General features: G+C 38.6%; 1 protein-coding gene across 7 annotated transcripts in view; it reads left to right on the plus strand.

Annotated features, from left to right (window-relative positions):
• MYLK (myosin light chain kinase) overlaps positions 1-23,911 on the plus strand; it is a 208,572-nt gene extending 184,661 nt beyond the window's left edge. For 6 of the 7 annotated variants that reach the window (XM_040562079.1, XM_040562078.1, XM_040562080.1 and 3 more), the window contains 7 exons: positions 4,957-5,174; positions 10,436-10,559; positions 18,065-18,217; positions 19,315-19,438; positions 20,659-20,788; positions 21,701-21,820; positions 23,638-23,911. In XM_040562079.1, coding sequence (XP_040418013.1) covers positions 4,957-5,174; positions 10,436-10,559; positions 18,065-18,217; positions 19,315-19,438; positions 20,659-20,788; positions 21,701-21,820; positions 23,638-23,903 — 1,135 coding nt within the window. In that variant the 3' untranslated portion in view covers positions 23,904-23,911. Of the gene's footprint in view, positions 1-4,956; positions 5,175-10,435; positions 10,560-18,064; positions 18,218-19,314; positions 19,439-20,415; positions 20,435-20,658; positions 20,789-21,700; positions 21,821-23,637 lie in introns of those variants that run through there. The other variant, XM_040562085.1, reaches the window with a different exon arrangement.
• Positions 23,912-25,083: the final 1,172 nt, after the last annotated feature.

Here is a 25,083-nt window from a genome sequence, read left to right on the forward strand (position 1 = left end):
AGTCTGCAAGGTTTCACACCTTGTAAGTTTTTCCAGTCATTCATCCAAGCTGTTTAAACTGTGTAAGTAAATCTGTGATGTCTTTCTTTAAAAGCAGTGACAATGTGTTGCAGACTTCATTATCTATTTCATTTGGTTTTTAATCTAGTACGTGTGGTGCTTTTCTGCAGCTCACTCTTCTATTGCCAACTTGGAAGGGGAGAGAAAAAAAGTTAGTTGCAATTTGGCTTGTTTTTAGAACCAAAAATGTTCTTAAGGAGGAGAAAAAACATTTTTCTTTAGGAAGTTCTAAACAGATATTGAATAAGCTTGTGTCAAATTTCACCTAAACACTGACCAGTTATCTCTTGCAAAGAACTGTATGTGGATGAAGAATAGGCTGTAGAGGAGAAAGACATACTTGCAAATGCAAACCTTAAAGCTATATTACAACAAAATAGTTGAATTTCCATGAAAAAATCACCCAGGGAAATTTATAGTATCCAAGAGGTATTGAGAACACTTGTTCACATCAAGGGCAATATCCAGTTTTTATATTTTTAAGAGACCTTAAAAAGGGATTAGTCTGATGAGTTTTTCCTGCAACAACATAAACACTCCGATTGTAAAACACTTATTTTTAGTAATGGAGATCCATCTAAGAAATATTCACAGGTCAGCACAGTGAATGCTCCAAATCTAGACCAGTAGATGCAGAAAGATGGTTTACACTGTAACCCATTTGTATTTTTGTTTCCAAATTTGTATTCCAAAACTGTAAATTTTGTTTCCATATTTGTATTTTTTGTTTCAAAAAATAATAAAATAAAATCTAGTTAAACATGACTTGATCTGCCCTTAATATCAAGACAGATTCTGTGTCAAGGTCCAGGTGTCGCAGTTGTAGAAGGGGATTTCTCATCTCCCTGAAAGTCATTACACCCTTTATCACAAGATTTACAATTGAGTAAAGCTGGATTTGAAGACAGCCTAGGTTGCTTTCATGTACTTGCTGAGTAAGCTAGCAATAGCTATCTTCACCTCACAAAAACTGCTTTGGGCTATTAACTCCACACCACTGCGGGAAGGAGAAGAAAAGCGCCTTAAGCAGTGCTATAAAGCATCTCACAGGGCTGGAACTTAGGCATTGAAGATAGATTTTTTTTTTCTTCGTGAAAAGAGAAAGTTGAGAACATGTTCATACACTAAAATTCATTATAAGAAAAGTATCTGCACACTGAGGAGTGGAAAGTAGTGGTCAGACGTCAGAAACACTGAGAATGAGCATGCATAACCAACGTGATGTTTGCATCATGCGTAATGCACCTGCTTAGTGTGAATCCCATACTTGCGGCAGTAGCAGCTGGAAAGAAAAGGAAATCCTGATCTGTGCTGATGTGTTTTCCCAAAAAGTTACATCAGCCACTGTGCTGCTGCCACATCTAGACAGCTGCACTTTAATGGGCTGTCTGCTGCAAGGAGAAGCCGTTTTTTTGCTGGCTGGAACTGCTGAACAAGAAATAGGTTGTTAGGAGCAAAAGAGACTTTATCTATTACCTTGCTTTCTTGGCATTTGCCTAGATTATGTGAAAGCTGCTATTGCACTGGCATATTTCAGAGACTGAAATGCTGTTATACAACCTTGGTACTTATGTGCAAGACGGTGCTTTTATTTTTAGATTCAGAAGTTGAACAAGCTGATGATGGTAAGGGAAGGGAGCCCTACTTAGCTTGGAATTGGAAGCTGGCAGACCTAATGGAAAACAAGGAAATGTATAAAGAGGTTTGAATATCATAGGGCTTTACACTCCATTAGTTCCCCTCTGCAAACAAAGGGTGTTTATTAAAAAATATATATACAAAAATACAAACAAACTTAAAGTAGTTTTGCTAACCAGTCTAATTAGGATGTGATTTTGGTGGCTACACTGAGTTTTGAAACCCCACATGGAAATTTCCATAGCGTTAAGAGCCATAGGAGGAGGAGTTCTTAAAGGAGCATGCAGGCAGGCGATAGCCATCAGTCCCTGCTCTGGAGCAGGTCTGGGCAGTGAGATGCTTCCGTGACACCTTCATGTCAGATGGTTTAGTGGCCTCTGCACTGTCACTGTCCCCAGGTGACACAGTTACAGCATGGCAACTGCACCAGTATTGTTTAGAAAGGCACCAATGGATCGTTTCTGTTTTATCTATTAAGCTAATATTTCTTTGCATGTCAGGGAAATTGTGGCAAGTACTTTCAAAAATTCTTCATATCCAAGCTATTCTTTTTATTCCTACCAGAGTCTAAATAAGTGGATTTTAAATAAATCAAGCTCATCTGCCATTAGTCCTCTGCTAAACCAGATGTTAGCAGTGACTGGAATTTAGCAGCTCCCCCTTGCACTCACAGTGGACCTTTTGATGAGGAGCACCTTTGGATTTTTCTTCCTGATATTAATCCTGAATTTTTCATTTTAATTTTATTCCTACGTCTTTCTTACAAGCTTTTAAACTTTGCCCAGCAATTCTTCTCTCATTTTGCAATTTGTCATACCACTATTCTGCATTGTTTGATTTTATATATATAATAAATTTAGGGTTTTTTCTGGTCATTCATTTTAAATTAAATGCTATAGTGATTCAATCATTTGATGTGCTCTTCCCTGAAAACCTTCTTATCTACTACCATTTGTTAGAAGTCGGGGCAAATCTCAGGCATTTCCTTTGCAGATATAATACAGGATCTGTTCCAAAATAAGTATCTCAGTGGAAAAGGAGCTTAAAAAACAGTAGCATGTTGTGAACAGTATTCAGCGTTGGGAGCTAAGTGCCTTAAAGTACATTTTTACATACTTCAGATAGTCAGTTTATTTTGACATAGATAAGAAAATTATTGTGTTGAAAATTAAGATTATTAAAGCAAAATTGCAGCAGTCAACTCTGCATGTCTCCATTTATTTGGTATGATTTAAGTTGACACAAGTCTCTAAGGTTTTGTCTTTGTTTCAAAGGAAGATTTATCAAAATGCAGGGAGTATTTGCTTGGGCGGCTCCATGGTAGAGTTTTCTCACTGTTCTTCCATGACCAAAATATTAAAATCAAATATTTTAAGTGTGTATTCTCTGACTCTGTAGAGAAGAATATTTCCCTCACATTGACCTGATTAGACGTTTAATTCTGAGACAGCTGTGACTGTGTGAAGAAAGCCTGCAGAAGCAGGTCCTGCTGTGTGTATGCAGGACCAAATCTGCATTGGTTCGGTTCAGCTTCCTAACCTGTGAAAAATTAACCTGCATTTCACTCAGGATATAAATGGAAAAATTTGCATTCTATAAATGCAATTGCAGTTTAATGGTGTTTCCAGAGTTTCTGGTGGTCCTAAGGTAAAAACAGCATGCAGATGCATTAACAGTAATTCATTTCAAAATTGTATGCTAAAAAGTGGTGCTTGAGGCAATGGTACAATTTCTGGAAAACTTTCTCTTTAAGGATCTAAAAAATATGTCAGTTTTCTGTTAAAAATACATCCATGTTAACAGTCAAAAAGGAATCCATACTTTTTAGTATCAGGATGATAATCATTTGGAATTGCAGAGTGCTCCAGTTATAAATATTTTGCATATAGATGTTTTCATAAACACATCCATACAAGTTAATGTCTTACTGCAGTAACAAAATACTTGATCCCATGCTCATCAGAGCTGTTTTTTCAATAGCTATCACCATATTATTGGCTTTATGTTACAAATGTGCTCTAATCCAATGCAACCTCTGAATGTGTCAAGTGTGTGCTGTTCTTTCTATTTCCATGTTAACAGGAAACTGCAGTAGCGTCTATGACTATATATTTTCTGAAATCTTGTAGCCAAAGCAACAGATGTGTCCAGAACTCCAGATGTTTCAATTTCAGTAGAGGATATGAGGGGTATAATCCTATATCTGACAACTTGCAAACATTGCAAGGCCATTTTTCACTTGCGTGTTTTCTTCCTGTAACTGAAATTACATTTGGCAATAAGCATGAATGCTGCAAAATCTTAAGCCATATAAAGACCATGAAACGTTTCAATTAGAGCAGATTTCTAATAGCAAATCTGCTCTAAACACCCCTTGCTCCCTTCTGTATCAGTCATTCATCTGCTACATCCAAAAACATAGTTCCCATCTTTGGACACGAACAGATGAAACAGTTGGTGATTACTCAGAATTAAAAAAAAAATAAAAAGAAATGCATTTTGTTTTATTAAATCTATGTGAACTGTCCCACTTTAGTTCCACAGAGAGTCCAATCCAGGAGATTCTACCCTGGAAAGACTACTTATTTCACATCTTAAATGAACATAAAAATGGAATTGACCTACAAGGAGTGTGATGATGGTTCAGCTAAAAATACCAGCACTGAAAGAGTAGTGGATTATATTGCCCTGCCATAGCTAAGGGGGAAATTCCCACTGAGCTCACTTGGGTCAGAAATTTACCCTTTGAGCTTTCCATTCCAATTAAACATATTGTTTGAATTCTTCCTTCTGCAGACATTCTTTGTCACCCTCAGCCTCCCTTCTTCCCAAATGCCTTTTTGCTAATCTACTAAAAGTTTTGTCCTTTTCTACGACCCGTCCCATACTTTGGGATCATACTCTTGCTCCACACTTTTTTCCCCTCCTATCCTGTATTGTAGTTTTCTTGATTTCTAAATTATGTTATCTGCACTTGTGTAGTAATGGATCATAGAAAGGAAGGAAGCAGTGAGAAACATCAGTTTGGAGTCTGGAGTGGTGGCATGGACATGTCAGAGGTGTGACAACCACATTGCACGCAATTGACAGCCAGGTGCAGGTGGCTGAACGATAAAGGATAATGACATTAAAAAATGTAGATTGTATCCTGGAGTGACTACTGCAAGCTTGAAATACTTGGATTTGTGTAAAGGAAATAGTTTGATTACTATCAAAATGAAAATGGTACAGAAGCCCTCTTTTTTCTGTCTTTCCTAGGGTTTCAGGAGGAGAACTCTTTGAACGAATTATTGATGAAGACTTTGAACTGACAGAGAGAGAATGCATTAAATATATGAGACAGATTTCAGAAGGAGTTCAGTACATCCATAAGCAGGGTATTGTGCACTTGGATTTGAAGCCAGAAAATATTATGTGTGTCAACAAGACTGGTACAAGTATCAAACTCATTGACTTTGGACTTGCAAGAAGATTAGGTAATGACTTTTCTATTTCAGTATGATATGGGGAAAGGGACAGGACAAGCATTAAATCATACTTGCCATTATATTCTTCCATATAAAAGAGTAAACAGACATGTTTTATACAAATAAGTATGAAATTAGGAAAAAATAGAAAAGGGGAAAATAAGACTTTCCAGAGAGAGAGAAGGGCACCTCATCTTTGAAAGTTTGCAGAAAGTAGCTATTTTTTTTCCATGGCCATAGTATACCTGTAGATTGCAAGGTAAAATATACAAAAGTACGAATATTAACAAATATTACTTTTACTATGAGAAACTGTAAAACACTAACTTTCTAACTCTAAGAAATGGAACAAAACCTCAACCTGCATGAGTAGTATTACAAATATTTGAAACTTTTTTAACAGCAGAATTTATGGTGAAGTTCTTGAAGACTTCCAAGTATGGATAGTTACACTGAATTTACACCTACCTATTAGTGTTCTCATTTCCCATCCTAACTAGTAACATATTGTTGTATACGTAAAATACAGGAGGAATTCTATAAAGAGGTGTGTTTTGGTCATGCTCAAAATGACTAATAAAATAATACTACTTAAAATATCACAATGGAAAAAAAAAAGTTCCATTTGACAAGCTCCTCCTCATCCTAAGGTGTTTTTAGTTGTTTCTTTTCATTCATTCTGGACTAAATTTTCCAGAATGATCTGCAATCTGAAAGCCAAAGACCATGGAGGGTTCTTCTTTTCATATTGCTCACTGTCAACTCAGCTTTAGAAGGCAGCTCTCCAGTTGTGTTTGTTCAGTGTTAAACAATGCCAAAATCACACACTGATCTTTTTTAATCCTGCACTTTCACAAGAAAGAAAATAATAATAATTCCAAGAATTAAAAGGAGCTAAAACACTTTATGAAGATGTTACACTGGCTGAGCTTTGTCACTCTTGCCATTAAATTGATTAGAACAACTCTGCATAAAGTTGCCTACAGCTATATTCTTAGTTATAATCTTTCCCCTTCACTCTTTAAACAAAATTATAATTAATACTTATTAAAAAATAGAACATTTTCGTAAGAGTAAATTTTGAAATTGAAACCTGTTCTTTATTACCTGCTATATGCTGCTCATCCTACGTCTTTTGATACTTAAGTAACAGACTACAACATACTCAAGAATATGATTTTACTAAAACAAACCAAAAAATGGTATGTTGAACGAGTAGGGAAAAACAAATCTGCTTTTCAGATTTCAGATATTCAGCTTGAATGAATTTTGCATGAATCTCATTCACAACATTACATGAGTCTTGGAACTAAGAGATATAAGCGTTTATTTCATTCATTAAAAAAAAAGAGTAGCGCACCATTTATGTTCCTTCGCCAGTGGTGAGATTTTTGTTACCAGCTGTGTTAAAGACTTCATCCCAGGATGTTCCAGCTGTCAACCTGGAAAACTATAGTTTTACTGCTGAAGTGAGTGGATTTCAACAGCAACAGACAGGCATGTAACAACAAAACACCTTTTCAAAGAAATTTCTTCAGCTACCTTCATAACTTGACACCCTGGTTAAACCCACATTCAGCAAAAGGAAGATCCTGTTTCCAGGGGCTCGTTCATACCCATTAGGTTTTCCATTTTTCTGTTAATGTAGAGGCACGGCTGTATATTGCAAAGCTGATACCAGTTTGTGAGCTGCTACCGTCAAATCGTATGTGGCAAATCTCTAACCTGTATATAATTTTTTTTTTTTTAACATAGAAAGATGAGAGCTATGGGCATTGAACCTGATTTTGGTTTTACAATGCTGTACATTCATTTGGCTAATTGCTAATTCTTGCAAAGTTACACTGTAGGTAATTGCTGTTTCTTTCACCAGCCTGCTGTTCTGGACAATTCAGGGTGTGTGGCATTTCCATAGCAAGAGAATGTGTCCTCCCGTTCCATGCCCCTAATGTTCCATTTGCTAAAACAATTCTTACTACATGACCTCTTTTTGCTAATTGTCTTACATGGAGAACTGACAGCACATTCCTCCATTTGTATTCCTTCAAGCCTTGTGATTTTGAAATTGACTGTCAAATTCACTTTGATGGAATAGATATGGGATTAGGAGCCCTCGTACTGTGTCCACGTCCCTGATGCAGCAGATATCTCTCAAGCAAGGGACTGCCAAAGGGAGCAGTGACTGATTTTGCATTTCAGCTTCTGAGATTTATTTGTAATTTTTTTTGTAACTAACGCAAACTGATGGTTCTAAATATTCATTGTTTCAATCAGTTTTAGAGAAAATAGAATCAGCTCCTTCTGCCGTCATTTGCTGCAGCTAATTAGTTTTCTTATACTGTCAGGAAATACCAAAGCCGCAGTGGGATATTTTCCTGACCTTTTTTGGTGTGCTGAGGAACACATGTAGAAAATTGTTTAAGATAAACTTCTCGAGGAGAAGAGAACGGGTTTTGAGTACTGTAAAGATATTTTTTTATTAATCAGTTGACTCTACACAGTGCCGGCAACAGTTTCCAGCTAGCCTGTCAGCTTTCTGTCTGAACTAAGTGATATCCAAACACAGATCCTACTGTGTACCAAGCTTGTAAACATCTGAGTAAAGATTTGACATATTACTGCATAGAAAAGGTCTTATTCTTTTCTTTTTTTCTTTTATACACAGAAAATGCTGTATCAGTTCTTTCACTTTGTATGCTTGCACTCAAATGCCATGTTTTCAAAAAACATTTCTCTGACCTATGGGCAGCACATTTCATACACCAGCCTTTTGCATACACAGTGGCTCATGGTAGTTTACACAGTGCACAGAAAAGCTTCCAAACTTGGATGTGAAAATCCGAGCCTGAGATTTGGACGATCATGATGAAGCTTTTAGAAAATAGGCTCTTTGTGACAAATTTTGGTAATTTTTCATAAGGACAGGTGGAAAAAAAATGTGGGTGCTGACCTTAGAAAAAAGGCAACAGGGAAAATGGTATCTTAGGCTTCCTAGTTGTTTTTGGAAAGGAAGGGGGATCTCTCATTGCCACTATGGAGAAGACATCGTCTTCATTCTAGCTAAATCAGTTTAGGTTGGATCTTTTTGTTGTAGGAAGGCTCTGGTTTCATGAGTATAGGGATGCTGTGGAATATCTTTTGCATGTGATTTTTAAAGGCTAATCAGATGTCTGGCAGAAAGGATCTTGTTGTTGGTGAACTTGCATGGGGAGAACAAAGTGAATTCCTGGGACTGCTCCCAGACTTTCTTCTGTTTCTGTCCCTAGAAAAGGGTTCTCTCTGCATAGCAGAGAGTCTCTGAAAGCAGGGATTACATGTGAAAATGAGGTTTCCACAATTAATTTATTATCATCACATTTGAGCAGTGCAAAAAGTGTTTCACAACATTTAAAATGAGAAACTGGCACAATTGTGAATGAATTCACTATGGTAGTGCCTAAATTTCTTGCAAGCATACTGTGCAATCCTGAGGGAAGTTCTTAACCCCATATATCCTTCAATTTTCATGTTGTAAGCTGGGGATTTACATAAATCAAAAGAGTACTAGCATAGATGCATGATTACATTTTATGAAATGACTAAACAGTTTTCAGTGGAGGTAACTGTAAATGCATCATCAGAATTTGGATCAGCATTTATGCTGCAAAATAAAGTAATGGAAGTTCGAGTCAATAAAAATGTTCTGTACTGATTCAGTGTTGTGGACAAACAACTTTTATTGTAGTCTTCTCCAAACTTTGACCTGCTGTTTTGTTGTTTTTTTCAAGCTTTTCTCTTGATTACAGAGCTGGAAATATGTGCATGTGGTTACCTTAGCAGAAGCAGGATTGGAATCTGTTACATCTGTTTTTCTTCCCATTCATATCTGCTTTGTTTAGATGGTAATCTCTTTGGGAGAGGGATGGTTCCTCCCTCTATCATTGTACTGTGCCTAATCCGGATGCTACTCTTGCACAAAAGATAAGCACAATGCAATGTGTCTCACTTAAGGCAAATACTGATTGTTCAGGCACATGTGCAGACTGGACACGAGTATCTCAACCTAAATCCAAGCTTGTTTGAAGTCAGAAACAATTTATCTCCTGACATTTTTCTACTTTTATAATACTTTTTTTTTTTTTAATTGGGACTGTTTTTTTTTCCCCATCCCTAATCTATTCCTTATAGTTTCCTTCCTGCCTGCCCTTGCTTATTCTTTTGCTCTTCTTCCTATCCTATTTAGAATAACCATCAAAGAAATTGAGCCTATTGAGATTTATCTAGTATCTTCTTAGTGAATTACATTGTGTTTCACACTATCAGTAAAAATTAGACATATCACTCCTAGTTGCATACTGGTAGCATAAACTGGTAATGTTAGATTCTGTATAGGTTCTTATTCTACCTTCATCACTGCATTTTCCAGTAGAGTAGTACCGGTGGGTCAGCACAAGAAAGATAAAGACAAAGTTCCCATGTCCTATGACCTGATTCTTTTAGTTCATATTGCTAGCAGTAGCTTGGTTGTGGATCATTTTAGAAGCATCCACAAGCAGAGCCAAATGTAAGATATCTCCCCTTTTTTCACCACTTTGGGGCTCCAGAGGTATGCTTGTAGTCAAGTCTGGTTTTCAGAGCAGGCTCAAACCCACTTTTATTGATAAGGTAGTGATCCATTAGGTGCGTCATCTTCTTGTTTTCTTGTTTCACCTCCTACCTGTGACACTTCAATTAAGAGACAATGTGACCCAGTATTGATTCTCTTTCCTGTTTAACCTATAAAAATGTGTTGGATTGAAATAGATATTTCTTATTATTATAACTTTATCATTACTGTATCTCTACCATAAAATACAGATCCCTGAGCTTTAATAAATCTTGGATAATTTGTGAAAACTCCTTTCTGACCCTGGAATCCTGAAATGTTCTTGTGAAACTGCTTATAGCGATGGAGGCTCAAACACTCGTGTACTTCAGAACATCCAAACCTAATTAAACAGTAAAAGTTGTCTTCTTTCTTAGTCCTGGTGTTGTGCAAACTCCTTGCAATAGCAACCTTCTTAGCATGTGCCTTGTACTGTGTGGTAAAGGATCCTTAACATGTCATTCTTTTTTACTATTCACGTGTCAGCTGAGAAAATAGCAGTTCAGGCATGATTTATTTTTTTCAGGTAAGAATCTTTAACAAAACCACAAATATGAGAGCAAAAGTGGTTTTTCTGTTGTTGGAGAATAACTGTTTTTAAATCCTGCATGCAGCAGTTAACAGTTTTCTCTTTCATTCTTCACAGAAAGTGCAGGTTCTCTGAAAGTTCTCTTTGGGACACCTGAGTTTGTGGCTCCAGAAGTTATAAACTATGAACCTATTGGATATGAAACAGATATGTGGAGTATAGGAGTTATCTGCTACATCTTGTGAGTACCTTTACTATTTGTGACCCAAATCCCGACAGTTTATGAACACGTGAAATTTCCGTCAACTCGTGTTCTCCGTGTTCTCCAATTTTCTTTTTTCTCTCTTTTTTTTTTTTTTTTTTTTGTATTCTATTACAACCTCCATCATGATTAATAAAAATTCTCTGTTCTCTAAAGGGTGTAACTGTTGAACTGCAGAATTAGCAGTTCTGGAAATTTAGCCATTTAGTGATACACACCCTACATCATAAACCAGCAACACTTCATCTCATTTAAAGGACAATGTGACAGTATTTTATTATTAACTTCAAACTATTATTCCTCCAAGCTGTTTAAGAAAAATGGTTGGCCATGTGCTAAATATCTTCCCATTCTTGTATTCTCAAGAGAGACAATTTTTGTGAAATTTGGGGGTCTTCTTATTCAGGGTACATCCCCAGCAGGACAGACTAAAATACTCCAGCATTACTGTATCTGTTCACAGTGCATTTTCATTTATTATTAAATGCAAACTACTAGATAAATACATTTTATAAGTAGCATGGATCAACCTCATGGAAATACTTTACAGGAAGGTTGGTGTGTATTTGATGTGATCTTTATACGTGATTTGATAACATGTGATTATGAACTTCAGTGGGCTTAGAGAAATGTATATGGAAATAGCATCTCCCAGGTCTCACACCTAGTACATCAGTTGATCTTCCTCCAACTGTGACTTAAAAAACATCATGCCATATAAACAAATGAAATGGGAAACTCAATTTGGAGCACGGTTCTTTTTCCCTCACTGCAGTTTCAATATTCAGTGAACAGGAGATCTACTTTTCACTTGTTCTTTTAAAAGGCTTCTGTTGATGCTTTACTTTGTTCTGTAAAAGAACCCCCCCCTCCCTGGCCAGCCTTGTCCCTGGCAGCTGGCAATGCGGAGGTGTTTGCCTCGCCTTTACTCAGTGTGTCTGCGATTCTGCTTGCCTTGTCAGCCTATTTTTGTTCTCATATCCTTCTCATTTCCAAACTAAGCAAAATCATTTTCTCTCTAATCCTGTGCAAAATCTACTGCATCAACTTTCTTACTCCCAGCAAAGACTCTGAATGTTTCTGTTATTTAATTTGTATGGGAAGTGTGCTACACTTTTCAAGGTCACTTTGCTCTGCCAGTTTATTTACAGGACTTTATTTTCCATTCACTTCCAGCATTTTTTTTTCTGGATCTTGAAAGCTAGTTTGGATCATCCTGTAGTTCAAATAATTTAGACCACACAAGCTGTACTCAGAAGACGAATCCATTTATTTCTCTAGTTTCTGAGGCCTCCTGAGTTACAGAGCACTGGAAAAGTGGTGCAGAGATCCCAGACTGCCTGCATGGCTATGGAAAAATCACCACTGAAATCAATGCTGCATTGCCCTCTAGAGGCCTTTTACCCGTTAAGGAACAAAACATTCACAGGAGACACGCACATTTGAGGGTTTAACATCTTTTGCTGTCATCTGTTACCAAAGTATATGATGAGGTTTGTGTACTTGCAGTATAAGAAGGTAATCTCTTGTGTGAAATGCCAGACAAGCACAGCAGAAGTCACTGGCAGCAGCTGTGTGTCTTCCTAAGTCGTGCAGCCAGGGCTGCTGCTCCTGTATGCTACCGGTGGGTCACACCGTCATCGTCTAAGTAGGCAAGGCAAAGGGAGCAGGTGAAACAGAGAGAGAAAAGGTGAAATGTCTTGCCGAAGGTCAGTCTGCTGGCAGTGGCAGGACTGCAACTTCCCTGTTCTTCTGTGGCACCAGAAGCAAGGTATTTGGATGCTGTAATGTTCAGCTGATGGGACCGGGGTGGCTACACCTGATCCGATGTGCCTTGTGAAATACATTGTGAAATAACTTGTTTGCTAACGTGTTTAAGCTTGTTTAAATCCTAATGAGGGGAAACTAACATTATCCAAATGCAATGAAAATCATCTCATTTTTGATGCATAACTATTGCCACAAGAATGATCAGCAGTAGTAATCAGCATTTGTTTCTTGCCATCAGAATAAAGTAACAGAAGTCAGGGGAGACCTGTGAGTCATCACTTGGACTTTCCCTCCCCACCCCAGAGTGACAGGCTCCAAATCTGTCTTCACTTCCTTAAAGTCCAGCTATTTTTGCAGACTTATAACTGTGAGCTATGATCCAAAAGGGACCATCACATCACCATTACAGAATGCAAATAAAAGTCACGGAGAATTGGATCTCTCATTAGTTGTAACTCTGCTTTCCTGTTTTGATTGTAAGCTCAGAATTGCCAAATCTCATTCACGAAGTGTGAGACTCACTCCCTTGCTGTCTGCCTCACATACCATCTCTGGGCTTGTAACTTAGCATTTACATCCTCCCTCTTCCTGATGTGGTGAGTGGGGTCATGAAGGAAGAAGTGACCACTGCTGCGGCACTGGACCTAAGGACAAGTCTACTACAGGTAGCTAACAGCCCAAAGCTGCTGCTGTGTCCATCATATGCCTTAAGTGAAGCTGCAGGAGGCATTGCATGACTTGACAACACCTCTTTCCTGGTAGGATTCAAGAGAGTTGAGAGATCTGTAAGCAGCCTAGAGAGAAATGTGTTCCTGGTATGTCCTGCACAACAAGAAATACAACCCAGGCTCCACAAAGAGCTACTGAAGAGATCTCTGGGAGTGAAGGGTCTTCCCTACAGAAGAACTAATGGGTGGGATGTATCCTCAAGTAAGAAACAGAGTGAAATCACTCCTTCAAGACCCTTCAGGAAAACCTCTCTCCTTCTGCCATGCAGGCATAAATACAGATACTGCACTCTGCTGGGTTGCTGCATGTCTTCCTTACAGCATGATTCACTTAATCCTACAACTAATGGTACCCTTTCCACATTTCTAAGCTATGCATTAAATCCTCTTAATCTTTCTGGATAGCTCATTTAGTTCTCTCTCTTCATCACTCTCTGTTCTTCCTTAAATTTCCCTATTTGTATTCTCCACCTCATGCTTTTTATCTTCCACTTTTATCTTGCTCTCTGTCCTGTTCTGCATCACAGTACTGTCCCACATATTTAAGTTGATATACTGTCTTTGAAGTAACAGACCACAAATATTATAGCTTGTGTATATCATCTCCGTTTATGTCTATTTAAGCGTTTCTTTTTGCGTTTGCAATAACCTTTATCTAGTGAAGGTTAAAACCTCCTGAATTCTTTCCAGCACTTTCTGTCCAATTTATTTTGCTAAATTTGTTTGTTGTGTGGTGTTTTTTTTTTTTTCTATTTCTAGTTCTTTTCCAGTGATACATTTGGATAGCCAGTAGTTCCAATATTTAGTAATCTGAAGCAACTTCTAAATTCTATTTTATTTCGGGACTTCGATAAGGCATGGCACTCTCTGCTGACTTGCATTCGGCTCTATGTCATATTAAAATTTTAAGCCTTGTTAATATAAAGATGAGAGAGCATCCCTTGTTCTTTCAATAAAGCAAGTTAAGAGGCCTTTGATGTTACAATTCTACTGCTCAAAAGGAAATTAATACTTTGGTCAGTGGCACTAGCAAGGCGTGATTGCGCATTAATCCACTGGGCACGTAAACGAAGGATGAGAGCAGAGTACTCACCCGGCTTCAGCAATGAGCTGTATTCGTTTACGTGGGGCTCAGTGGTCCATTTCTTCCCTGGGATGACTGGTGCAGGCATGAGTCAGCCCTCAGATACGGAAAAAATTGTTTTGTATGGTGGATGCATGTCTCCAACAAAGTAGAGTGAGTCTATTTATTTGTTTTATTTCACTTGTAAAAGAATTAAATTACTACGTGCTCTCCAGGGTGACGTTATTATCATCTCTGCCTTAATGGGCTTATGTAGCATGACCTGCACAGCTTTATCAGAACAAGATAGAAGTTCTCTTCATACTGAAATTTGTTACTTTTTTCATTAATGCAATGCAAAAACAGTAAGGAGGAGCTCAGTGTCAGCAGCTGCTGCTGCTGCAGTCACTGCTCGCAGAGGAACGCTCAGAGTCTGACTTTTTGGGACATGCAGCAAGCTCATCTTTCCTGGATTAGTGACAGTCTTAATGCACAGAATTCCAAGTGAAATGCTGTGGTGTTCGTTACACAGGCAGTAAGACTGGTGACTACATTGGCCCCTTTTGATCTTAACACTTCTAAACCTGCCCTGAGAGCTTCATTAGAACAGACCAATAAATGTTAAGGATCATCTAGAGGATAAAATATCTTTCTTCTTTATTTAGAAGTGGAAACCGTGAAAGACTTTTTAAACAAATGGTTCTTACCACGCCAGGAAGATGCCTGGTTAAGTAGCTGGAAAAATGTTTTCAGTAAACAACTTGCTTCTTGTCTAATAGTAACTTCACAGTGTAAGCTCAGTATTAATTTTCTGGAGAGGTAGCTCATCTTTATCACTTAGCTGCAGCATTCCAAAAAGAAATTGTTTCCATAATCTGTCAAAAGAGTTGCTGGGCTATTATTACTTTAAATGGCCATTAAGAAACGAACAACCAAGACTTAGGTCAGTGAGATCTGTGATAAAGATAAGAATTTCTGGGTATAACCTACATTAGTTGCTTTGTTTTTTTGTGGTTTTGTTTAGTTTTTTACTTTCTGTACACAGGGACTTAGTTCTCCTTACAAGTTTTTTCATGACAAAGAAACTGATTCACAGTGTAAAACTGTGGTAGAGAGAGATTATTTTCACCTTATAAATTTGGCACAGCACATACAGAAATACAAAAATACGTTCATTGAAAGCTTGGAATGGGTACTGTTACACTGGTGTTTGGAATGGCAAAGCGAGTGGCAGCTTAATGGGAACAAACCTGGCAATTTACAAAATGCATGGAATGGGTCAATCCTACAAAAGCAATTAAGATTTTAGCAGACAATCCTGTCATGCAATACTTAAAAAAAAAAAAAAAAAAAAAAAAAGCCAAACAAAACAACTCAAGTTTCTTTTTAACCTGTTTAATCTTCTGTTTATCCTCATCCCTCAAAAGATGTGTGACACGCATTCCCTTTGCCCTGAAAGCTAGATGTCTCTATAAACCCTGCATCTGCAATATCAGCGTGGAGCAATGGGCAATATCTGCAGCAGTCTCTTTAGCATGAAAGTGATCTCTCAATACAGCAGCTTTAATCTCTGGAAATAGGCCAAACTATTATTGTAGCACAAGAGCTGCATAATACTATTTGTGGTAATACTATGCAAAGGTCACGTTTGCCATCCTTCGACAAAGTGTTGAAGGGAAACGGGATTGTTCTTGCTCTGCCTACGCAAGTGTTTCCTCTGGAAGTTGAACAGTGTGAAAATAGAAGACGTGCATCCCCTAAATTGATAATGAATTAAAGAAATACCTCACAAACCTGTCATTTATATAAATTGTGAGCTCTTTTGTAAGCCACTGAATTGCTTGAAAGATTATTGTGCTTACTGCATAGTCAAAAAAGAGACAACTTAGAAATCAATATCTAGAAGACAAAATCTAGACTTGTGATATGGATGAGATCTTTTCACCTCCTAAAACATTATGGAGAATGATGGTCTATTACTACAAACAGGAAAATTTTTAAATGTTTGAGTGGGGAGAGATTTAAGGCTTTGCAGGAGTGCTTTGCAGATTCCAGGACAGAGCTTTTGCATCAGCACCTGACCTGGCCGGGACTGCTGATGTGCATGAGGGCACAACAGAGTCCTTCTCATTCTGCAGTGGCTACACCAGCTCGCCAGTGCTGTCAGGCATAAAACTTCTCCTGGCAAACTGTAAGTGTCAAAGACAGAGAACAGTTACGGGAAAGTAGGCTGGTTTTGTGAGCATTTTTGTGTGTGTGTGTGTGTGTGTGTTAATCTTTCAGCTTTCTGCAATTTATGCCTACTATACGTTCATAAATGGGTTATGCCACCTTCTACATTTATTAAGGCAGGCTTCACTGTTGTGTTTGAATGCACCCCATATAATGGAAAACAAGACAGCAGATTCCTTCTATTTTGATTTACCTTCTTCTGCCGGAGAAAAAAAAACAACCTTTTATCTTCATCTCATGTATTATTGCTAGCAAATTTCTGAGGTATACGTATACGACTCTGCACTCCACAGTACTGCACACAGCTTCCAGAAATGGTAAAAGATTTTGTATCTGCTTTGCGTGAGACTTCAAAGAGTGTCTTCCTGCTTTGCCTATAGAAGTATAATCCATAAGAACAAATTCTGAATGAGATTTTGAATGTAATTAGTAACAAAATAGTAGCAAAATAACTTCACTGGAGATAATATTAATCTTATTAATCTAATAGCTCACTTTATTTGATCCCAATCTCTTTTTTTACCAATCTGTTCTGTGATATTCAGTGGCTTCGCAATATTTTCCATATAATATTTTCGGAACACTAATAAGTTCCATTTATTTTTCCAAGGGAAAAAACAAAACAAAACAAAAAAATGCTGTTGAAATGTAACTGGTTGTTTAAGAGAGTGGTTTACATGATTGTACAGACAAAGGAAATAAAGTCTGTAAAATTTCGTGAAGAATAGGTTATTATGTAAATTGCATGCCAGGGAGAAGACCTGGAAAACTGTATAGCTTGCAGTTCCAAGGAATAAAGCAACCTTTCGCCTGAAATTTTTTACTGAAAGGGTGATATATACAGATATCAGAAGTATCTGGATGCACAAAGACACAGTATAATAAACAACAAAGCTAAACGAGGGAAAGATACTCTGCAAAAATGACACCATGATGTTCTGTAATTGCCTTTCACTTGCAATTTATCAGTTACATTGAGTTAAAAGCCTTGGAAGCTCAACTTATGTTATAAAAGAATATTATTTCCATTTCATGCATCATCACGACTGACTGAGAACATAAAGACCAAAATACTTCTGGGTGCATCTGCATAACTCTAGAGCCTGCAGTGATGTAGGACTCTTTTATCTAGCAATATAATTTGCGGGTGGGAGAGGGCTGTGTGTGGTTTTGTTTACAAAATAGCCCCTTGAGTGTCCTGATTTCATGCAGCATCTTTCTTCCTGGGTTCTCTCTGCAGAAATAAATGGAATAAAATGTACAGAAACCTGTATTTGATGGTAAGGGTAGGAAGGTCACTCTGAAAACACACACACACACACACACACAAAAGATACTCAACTGAATTTGGTGTGAAATTTGCAGTATTATTTACGCAGAACTACACAAGTCACTTAAAATCTGGTATGCTCCACTTTCACCTAGTTCTAGTTCACTCCTCAAAAATCTTGGGAAGAGAGAAAGAAGCAGAAACATTTTCCTTTCAGTTTTGCAGTCAATTCTAGTTTCCTCCCCACATGACTATCTGTAGTGAGCTTTGTGTCTTTTTTATTAAAAAGAAAGGGGGGGTGAAGGGAGCTTTTACTGACAGAGCTCTGCAGGACATCGGAGCTGTCACGCATTATTTTAATTTCCTCCATTTGCAAAATGTCACTGTTTGTTTTGTGCCTGTCTGTCTGTTCTGCCCCCAGGGTCAGCGGGCTTTCTCCTTTCATGGGAGACAACGACAACGAAACCCTGGCCAACGTAACCTCAGCAACGTGGGACTTCGATGATGAGGCTTTTGATGAAATCTCTGATGATGCCAAGGACTTTATCAGCAATCTACTGAAGAAAGATATGAAGTAAAGCCGTTGGACTTGATACACTCTCTCTGTTTGCATTTAGCTGAACTTGCTATTCTTGTTTCCCCCGCTGTGAACCTCCACATCGCCGCAGGCACCTCTGGCAATACTTTATAAGGAGCTCCGCGTGCCCGCCTGTCTGTGTGTGCAGCTCCCGTTTAGTTTACAGCACAGGGGCTCAATGGAGGGCTTACTTTAAATCGTCTGCACGTTCTGCTTTTGCTTTCCCTCAGGCAAGACGCAGCCTGAGGCTTTGTGTGCCTCCTCGTCCCTTTACTGTAGCATGACCACTCTGTAAGAACTGCAGATTCTGCATGAAATGCTCTGTCTTGATCTGAATGGGCTGCAGTTTCGCTCAGTTTAGCTCGTGTGTTGCTTTTTGAATGCGGTGCCTCTGAGTACCACAGCTTTCCTACAAATCTAGGAATTGGGCAAGAAAGAAAAAAAAAATCAGAGTTGGAAACCCTGTGTACAGCACACAAACAAAGGAACAAACCAAGGAGAGGAAACATTCTTCCAATGAGTTTGCAATCGGATAGATAGAGAACAGAGGGTTACTTGTGTGTGTATCACGAACAAAATGGAGAATGGGTGTGGCTTGGTCAGAGAATTGGATGTTTCTTTTTTTATTTTTTTTTTTATGTTTAGTGCTGCAGGGAAGGAGGATATTAAGTGGTGGGAAAGGGGAAGTTTCCATAAGCGAAGGAAAGGAGATCTGGGACAGGGCAGGCATGAGGTAGCTGGATCATTGCCATCGAGGCTCTGTTGTATATGTTCCATGCCTAAAACATATGGCTTTTCATGCTTTGTTTTGTAATGTTTTATTCACAGACAAAAATGTACAGCCTTCTCTCTCTCTCTCTCTCTCAAAAAAAAAAAAAAAAAAAAGGAAAAAAAAAGAAAAAGAAAGAAAGAAAATTACAGAAATTGAGAAAGTGAGTTTGGGAAGAGAGCATGGCTGGGAAAGCAGTGCCACGTGATCTACATTGCTAAATTTAGGAAACAGAAAAATCAGCTCTGAGAAAAGAGAGAGAGAAATAATGTTAAAGCAGCTACCGTTAATGGCAACACTGACTAGTCTTTTTATGTAAAAACAGGAGTCGCTTAAATTGTACTCAATGTCTTCAGCATCCATGGCTGCAAAAAGACACCAAAAACATGGAAGCCAAAAAACTTTCCAAAGATAGGATGAAGAAATATATGGCCAGAAGAAAATGGCAGGTAATGAAGAGGATATACAAGTGGGCTTGTTATCCTAATAAGTCTCTGTATTTCTAATGTTTGTGATTCCAAGAAACACGTCGTGCCAGGCAGTTTCTGCTGCAAGGGGAAACTCCCATGCGGGCAGTGTGTGAATGCAGTGAGCAGGTTTGGTGCCTATGGGCGAGCAGGAGGAGGGTGCACGGCTGCGCACATGTAACACGTGAATCCATGTCAGGCTACTGGAAGGCACAGGAGTCGCGAGCCCAAGAGTAGATTTGCCTGTGCTTCTGGGGGTCTGACTGCCTTTCCTCCCTGCCCGCTCTGTGCTGCTGAGGGCCAGGGGTATATGTTACCCTTAAGAAATCTGAACACTGTAGTAAAAGCTTATCCACCTGGCCTGTCTAAAGATAACTTCATTTTGAGGTAGCTTCATTCTCCTAAACCAGTAGCTCCTGTCCTGTTGAGGCACCAAGCTCAGGATTCAGTCAGACTGGTTTAACAAATTTATTTGACCTATCTGGTGTCCACGTCTTCTTTTTTCTTAATGCTGGAAGTGTTGTAGCAGGTCCATCTGTGCCATTCTGATAGTTGGGGTAGCTGATACATAAAGTGCTGGATCCAGCTTTTTGATTCCCTACAAAATACTAATTTATGTAAATCTACCTTATATTTCCTCTTACATTATATTTTACGTGTTTCTTAGGAGCTCATGCAAGCTGTACAAAAATACACACATCCATACTGGAGGCAATGTAGTTTGCGTGTATTTTAGTATCCCGGTGGTTGATTCTCGAGCCTGTCAGAGGTCTGCTTCCATCATGCAGATGGTACTTTTTCATCCGTTTCGTATTAGCTGCTTGTTCATTCTTGATGAAACTCAGTCCAGCCCATAAGGCTATCGAGAAACCCGTCCTCCTCCAGAACTAAGTTCCAGTTAAACAGTACATAGCTTTTTTGCTGGCTGTCCTCTTGCACAGTGCTTCTTATCCTCAGCTAACAGAGACATTCATTTAGGTATGAGTTCATCAGGGGAAGTTTATATCTGCAACTAAATTTGGTAATTCAGACCAGCCTGCTCTGTCTCTCCTAAAACATCAGAGCTATATATAAGCAGTTTGTCCAACAATTCCAGTGCGGTTTGCAGAGATCCCAGCTAATTTGTCCGAAGCACCATTGTTACAGAAAATCACATGCTTTTTGGATTGGATTGATCAGAAGCCTTTTGTGTTATGTCTTAGAAAACAGGCCATGCTGTCCGAGCAATAGGAAGACTGTCATCCATGGCAATGATTTCTGGTATGAGTGGGAGGAAGGCCTCTGGGAGCTCGCCTACCAGCCCGATAAATGCAGACAAACTAGAGAACGAAGGTAAGAACCTTGCTGCACCACCTTTTTACCTCTCCATGAATTGTACTAAAACTTTCAGCAAAATGCTAGAGACCAATCATTGAGGAGGTTATTTCTGCTCTCTCTCTTTCTGTTGTTACCTTTTTTTTTTTTTAAATATATATATATCTATCAAAAAGTCATTGTTCTTGTATTCTGCTACTCAAAATGCCCCAGTGTAAGTACTGGCAGTAAATTGTTCTCTTTTTAAAGGCAAGGAATTAAGGCAGATTTGTCAGCTGCGCTTTGTATCAGTTTGGGAATGTGTGTTTATATAAAGATTGCAGTGATGTATTAGCTTCTCATGCAAGCGAGCAAGCAGTAAAGTATTAACACTTGCTGTAACCAAGAGCTGTACTGGGGCTTAACCATGCCTCTCAGACAGGAGTATTTCAAAAAACAAAAATAAATAAATAAATAAACAGTAAAAATACAAATAATGTGCCTACATTATTCCCCTAAATCCCCACTTGAAATGTGGATTTGTGGTGTATATCGATCAGAGGTGCAGATGCTTGACACTTCTGGAAATCAAGTCGGTCATCCTGCCATACTCACACAGATTGCGGGGGGCCTGGTCCAAGTTGAAGTACTTTACCCCTCTGATGAGCAGAAGTCTGGATTTGCATACAAGCAAATTCAAGGAAAAAAAAAAAAAAGATTATTCATAGCATGGTGGCCTGCATGTTGATTTCATTCTATTTATGGTCTGAATAGTTGTTCAGTTGTGAAAGACTGGCACAGAACTAAGCAATTAATGTCCTGACTGTCCCATCAGCCTTGAAGAATTAAGTGAAATGAAATAAAAGATGCTTTCATTACCATAAAAAATGCAATGCATCTTTTGAGAACATCCCCTGTAAAATAACTAACTACCTTTTCACTCTCCTCCAGATGCTTTTCTTGAAGAAGTGGCTGAGGAAAAGCCCCATGTAAAGCCATATTTCACTAAAACAATCCTCGACATAGAGGTTGTGGAAGGAAGTGCTGCTAGATTTGACTGCAAAATTGAAGGTACATTCAATTAGCATATTTCTTTTTCTTTCTTTCTTTTTCCCTGCCAGCTTTCTGCATTGTGCTGTAGTTTAGCTCTTTTTTCCCTGTGTTATTGTTGTGTTGGTGTCATTTTGGTTTACCAATATCTGCATGTCACAGCATGGATGTGTTGTAGTAACAGAACTTACTGGGAGCAGCATGGGCTTGTTCTGTGCTTGCCATAGAGCAGAAGCCTCCAAGAGTCTACATGTGAGTCACTAATTTACAATACCAAGTGGGAGCAGTAGGATGATTTTTGAGGGTGAAAACAATTAAAAAGAAAATGAAAAAAAAAGATGCAATGTAGTGCCGTAAGTTGCAAGAGTTACTCTTAGAGACTGATAACCAGAAACTAAGAAGAAGTAGGGAGTCATTGTCTGAAATGAAAGACAAGTTTCAGGTGATATTAAGATGACTTTAAGCTATGCATGCATTGTGTTAAAGGCAACGAAGTCCCTAAATGTATTTGCAGAAGTAATAATATAATTGTGCTCGTTACCAAAGTCACAGCTAGAAAACAGCATGTGTTTGTTGTTGTTGTTGTTTTAACTTGCAAGTTCAAGAAAGAAAATTCAGACTGGAATATGCAGATAGAACAAGTTTATGAGAAGACTCCTAAGGAGCTTCGCTTGGTCAGCCTAATAGCCTGAAGGCTGACTGCTAGCATTTCTATTGCAATGAGATTGAAGTTCCTATGTTACAGCTGTTGACAAAAACTGGAGATTAGGAAGAGAAGTGCTGTTAAAACAAAATGAATAGGGTTGGTACCATACTGCATGCGTTAAAAATTAGATAATTTCTAATTTTAAAATTAGTTTCAGAACCTGCTTCACTGACCTTCTGCTTGTTTCTGTGCTCCTAATCTCTTTCACTGCCTGTGTTTCCTACCTCACAGCGGAGATGTGAGGATGGATTATTGGTGCTGATGGATGCTCAGCGTGAGGGGTATGTGCCTAAGTACTGCATGGAATAAAATGGGTGGATGTTTGGAACTGCTGGTGTTCTAGACTTTCCAGTGCATCTCTGTAATGGTCGTTGTGCATAAGGGATTCCTGCACTTTATTTCTGTTCAGCGGGAAGTCACCCTCTCGTCACAGTCCAGGACTTGGCTGAGACGAGCCTTCAGTTTGCTACACCAGCCAAGAGTACTGTATAAGGGATTGTTCTTCAGCATGTACTGTACAGCCCTGCTCCGGGTGCTTCGAGTACAGCAGAGCCATTTGCTTCACACAAGGCTCGGAAACTCCCTCCGAGCTGCATAATTAAAATGCTTTTCTTAGACTCCCTTGTTTATCCTAACAAAGACAAATGAGAAACGCGAGTTCCATGGTCACCTCACAGGACAGGCTGGTTTGTAAGGAACACATTAGGAGGAGGAAAATTCAGAACAGCTGCAACAAAGCAACCTGAGAAGTATTCTGAATTGTAGTTGTAGCCCAAAACACCATACTCTTTACACTCTAAATCTCAATGTTGGGAGCTGCAGGTCCCACAAAAGCTACACCATAAGGTAAGCCTCACACACGCTATTAAGAGTCCCTTTCTACATACAAAAAGCTGCCTGTGGACATTGAAAAACTGATGGAAAGTGGTATCTAAATAGTACCTCAGAGCTAACTTTCCAAAAAAAAAAAAGCCTCAGATCATTTGCATTTATTTTACACTGAATTCAGTGAAATATCTGTGTATCAGCATATTGGCATATCCACACACAGATGTGAAATTGGAGCTTAAAGTAATTACAGATGAGTTAATACTCGTTTATTGCAATTGCTGGTCTCTCTCCACTATTGCAGGCTACCCTGACCCTGAGGTAATGTGGTTCAAAGACGATCAGCCTGTCAAGGAGTCCCGTCACTTTCAGATAGATTATGATGAGGATGGGAACTGTTCTTTGACTATTTCTGAAGTATGTGGGGACGATGATGCCAAATACACCTGCAAAGCTGTTAACAGCCTTGGGGAAGCAACATGCACCGCAGAACTCCTTGTGGAAACAATGGGAAAAGAAGGAGAAGGAGAAGGAGAAGGAGAAGAAGATGAAGAGGAGGAGGAAGAATGAAACAAGGCTCAAAGAAAAAAAAATTGATAAAAATATATTTAAAGACTCTCCTTATAAGGCTCAGAAAACCAAGTTATCAAAAGCACCTTGTGTGATACATAGGTCTTTGGGGGGTTGTTTTTTCAGCATGATCAGTTGATACCTGTTTGCTTTATGTATGGGCATTAATTGAAATCAGCAGGCAATCTAAGTTGCTAGCATGATTGGATTTACTTTAAGCAAGTCATCAAGTAAGTTGCCCAGTCTATTTTAAAATTCGAACGTATGGAAAACAAGTTACAATTATATTCTGATCTTCTTGAAGAAAAGAATATGGTAACTGAGCTCATTGCTCTATAACATCACTTTCCTCAGCCAAAACTGCAGCTAAGTTGGCTCCCTAAGGTTTACTTTACAAGGAATCATTTGCCAGACATGCAGTGAATCTCTCCAGTCCAAAGAAACACGCTGCTCCCAGAGCAGGAGCTTCTATAAGGGAAGGTCTGATATAGCCAGCATTGCAATTTCTATGCTGGTATGATGCATTCTGCATTTGTTTTAAATGCAATTTCATTGTCCTAACTTCAGACACATATACTGCCCTTTCTCGGTGTGCTGTTGGTGCAGTTCTAATCTTATCAACTTTCCCTTATAGAACCTGTCACCTCAGCGCAGTTACAGCTGCCGACTTAAGAAACAGACTGAAAGACTGCAAAGACAGAATATTTTCTGTTGCTCTGGTCAGTTTAATATTGATTTATGATTCATATATATGCTGCTGTGAGACGTATGTTATTGCACAATCAGTGGCTTCGATGTGCATGTGAGTGAATGGAAGCACAGGTTAGTTAAAAATTCACTTGCATTTGTTTGGCAATTGCAAAACAGATTTCAACTGATGGTAAGCTGGAAACTCCCATAGATTTTTGGAGTAGCCAAAAAAAGACAGTAGTCTGGATTAAAAACTCCTTTATACTTAGCAGTTTCCAAAGAATCTTAACCTATATAGAACCTTATTTGTACCTTATGAGCTTGACTGTCTTGTTTTCGTCTTGAACCTGCACCAGTAAGGCTGTTGCCTTTTTTTAAAATGCAGAAAAAAATGAAACAAAAAAATCCCAAACCCTGCGTTGTTTTTTTTTTTTTTTCTCAGAAATTGTTAATGCACTCAAGACTTAATAACTTTGCTTTCCTTTCACAG

Source organism: Cygnus olor, chromosome 6, assembly GCF_009769625.2.
Source record: "Cygnus olor isolate bCygOlo1 chromosome 6, bCygOlo1.pri.v2, whole genome shotgun sequence".
Classification (NCBI taxonomy): domain Eukaryota; kingdom Metazoa; phylum Chordata; class Aves; order Anseriformes; family Anatidae; genus Cygnus; species Cygnus olor.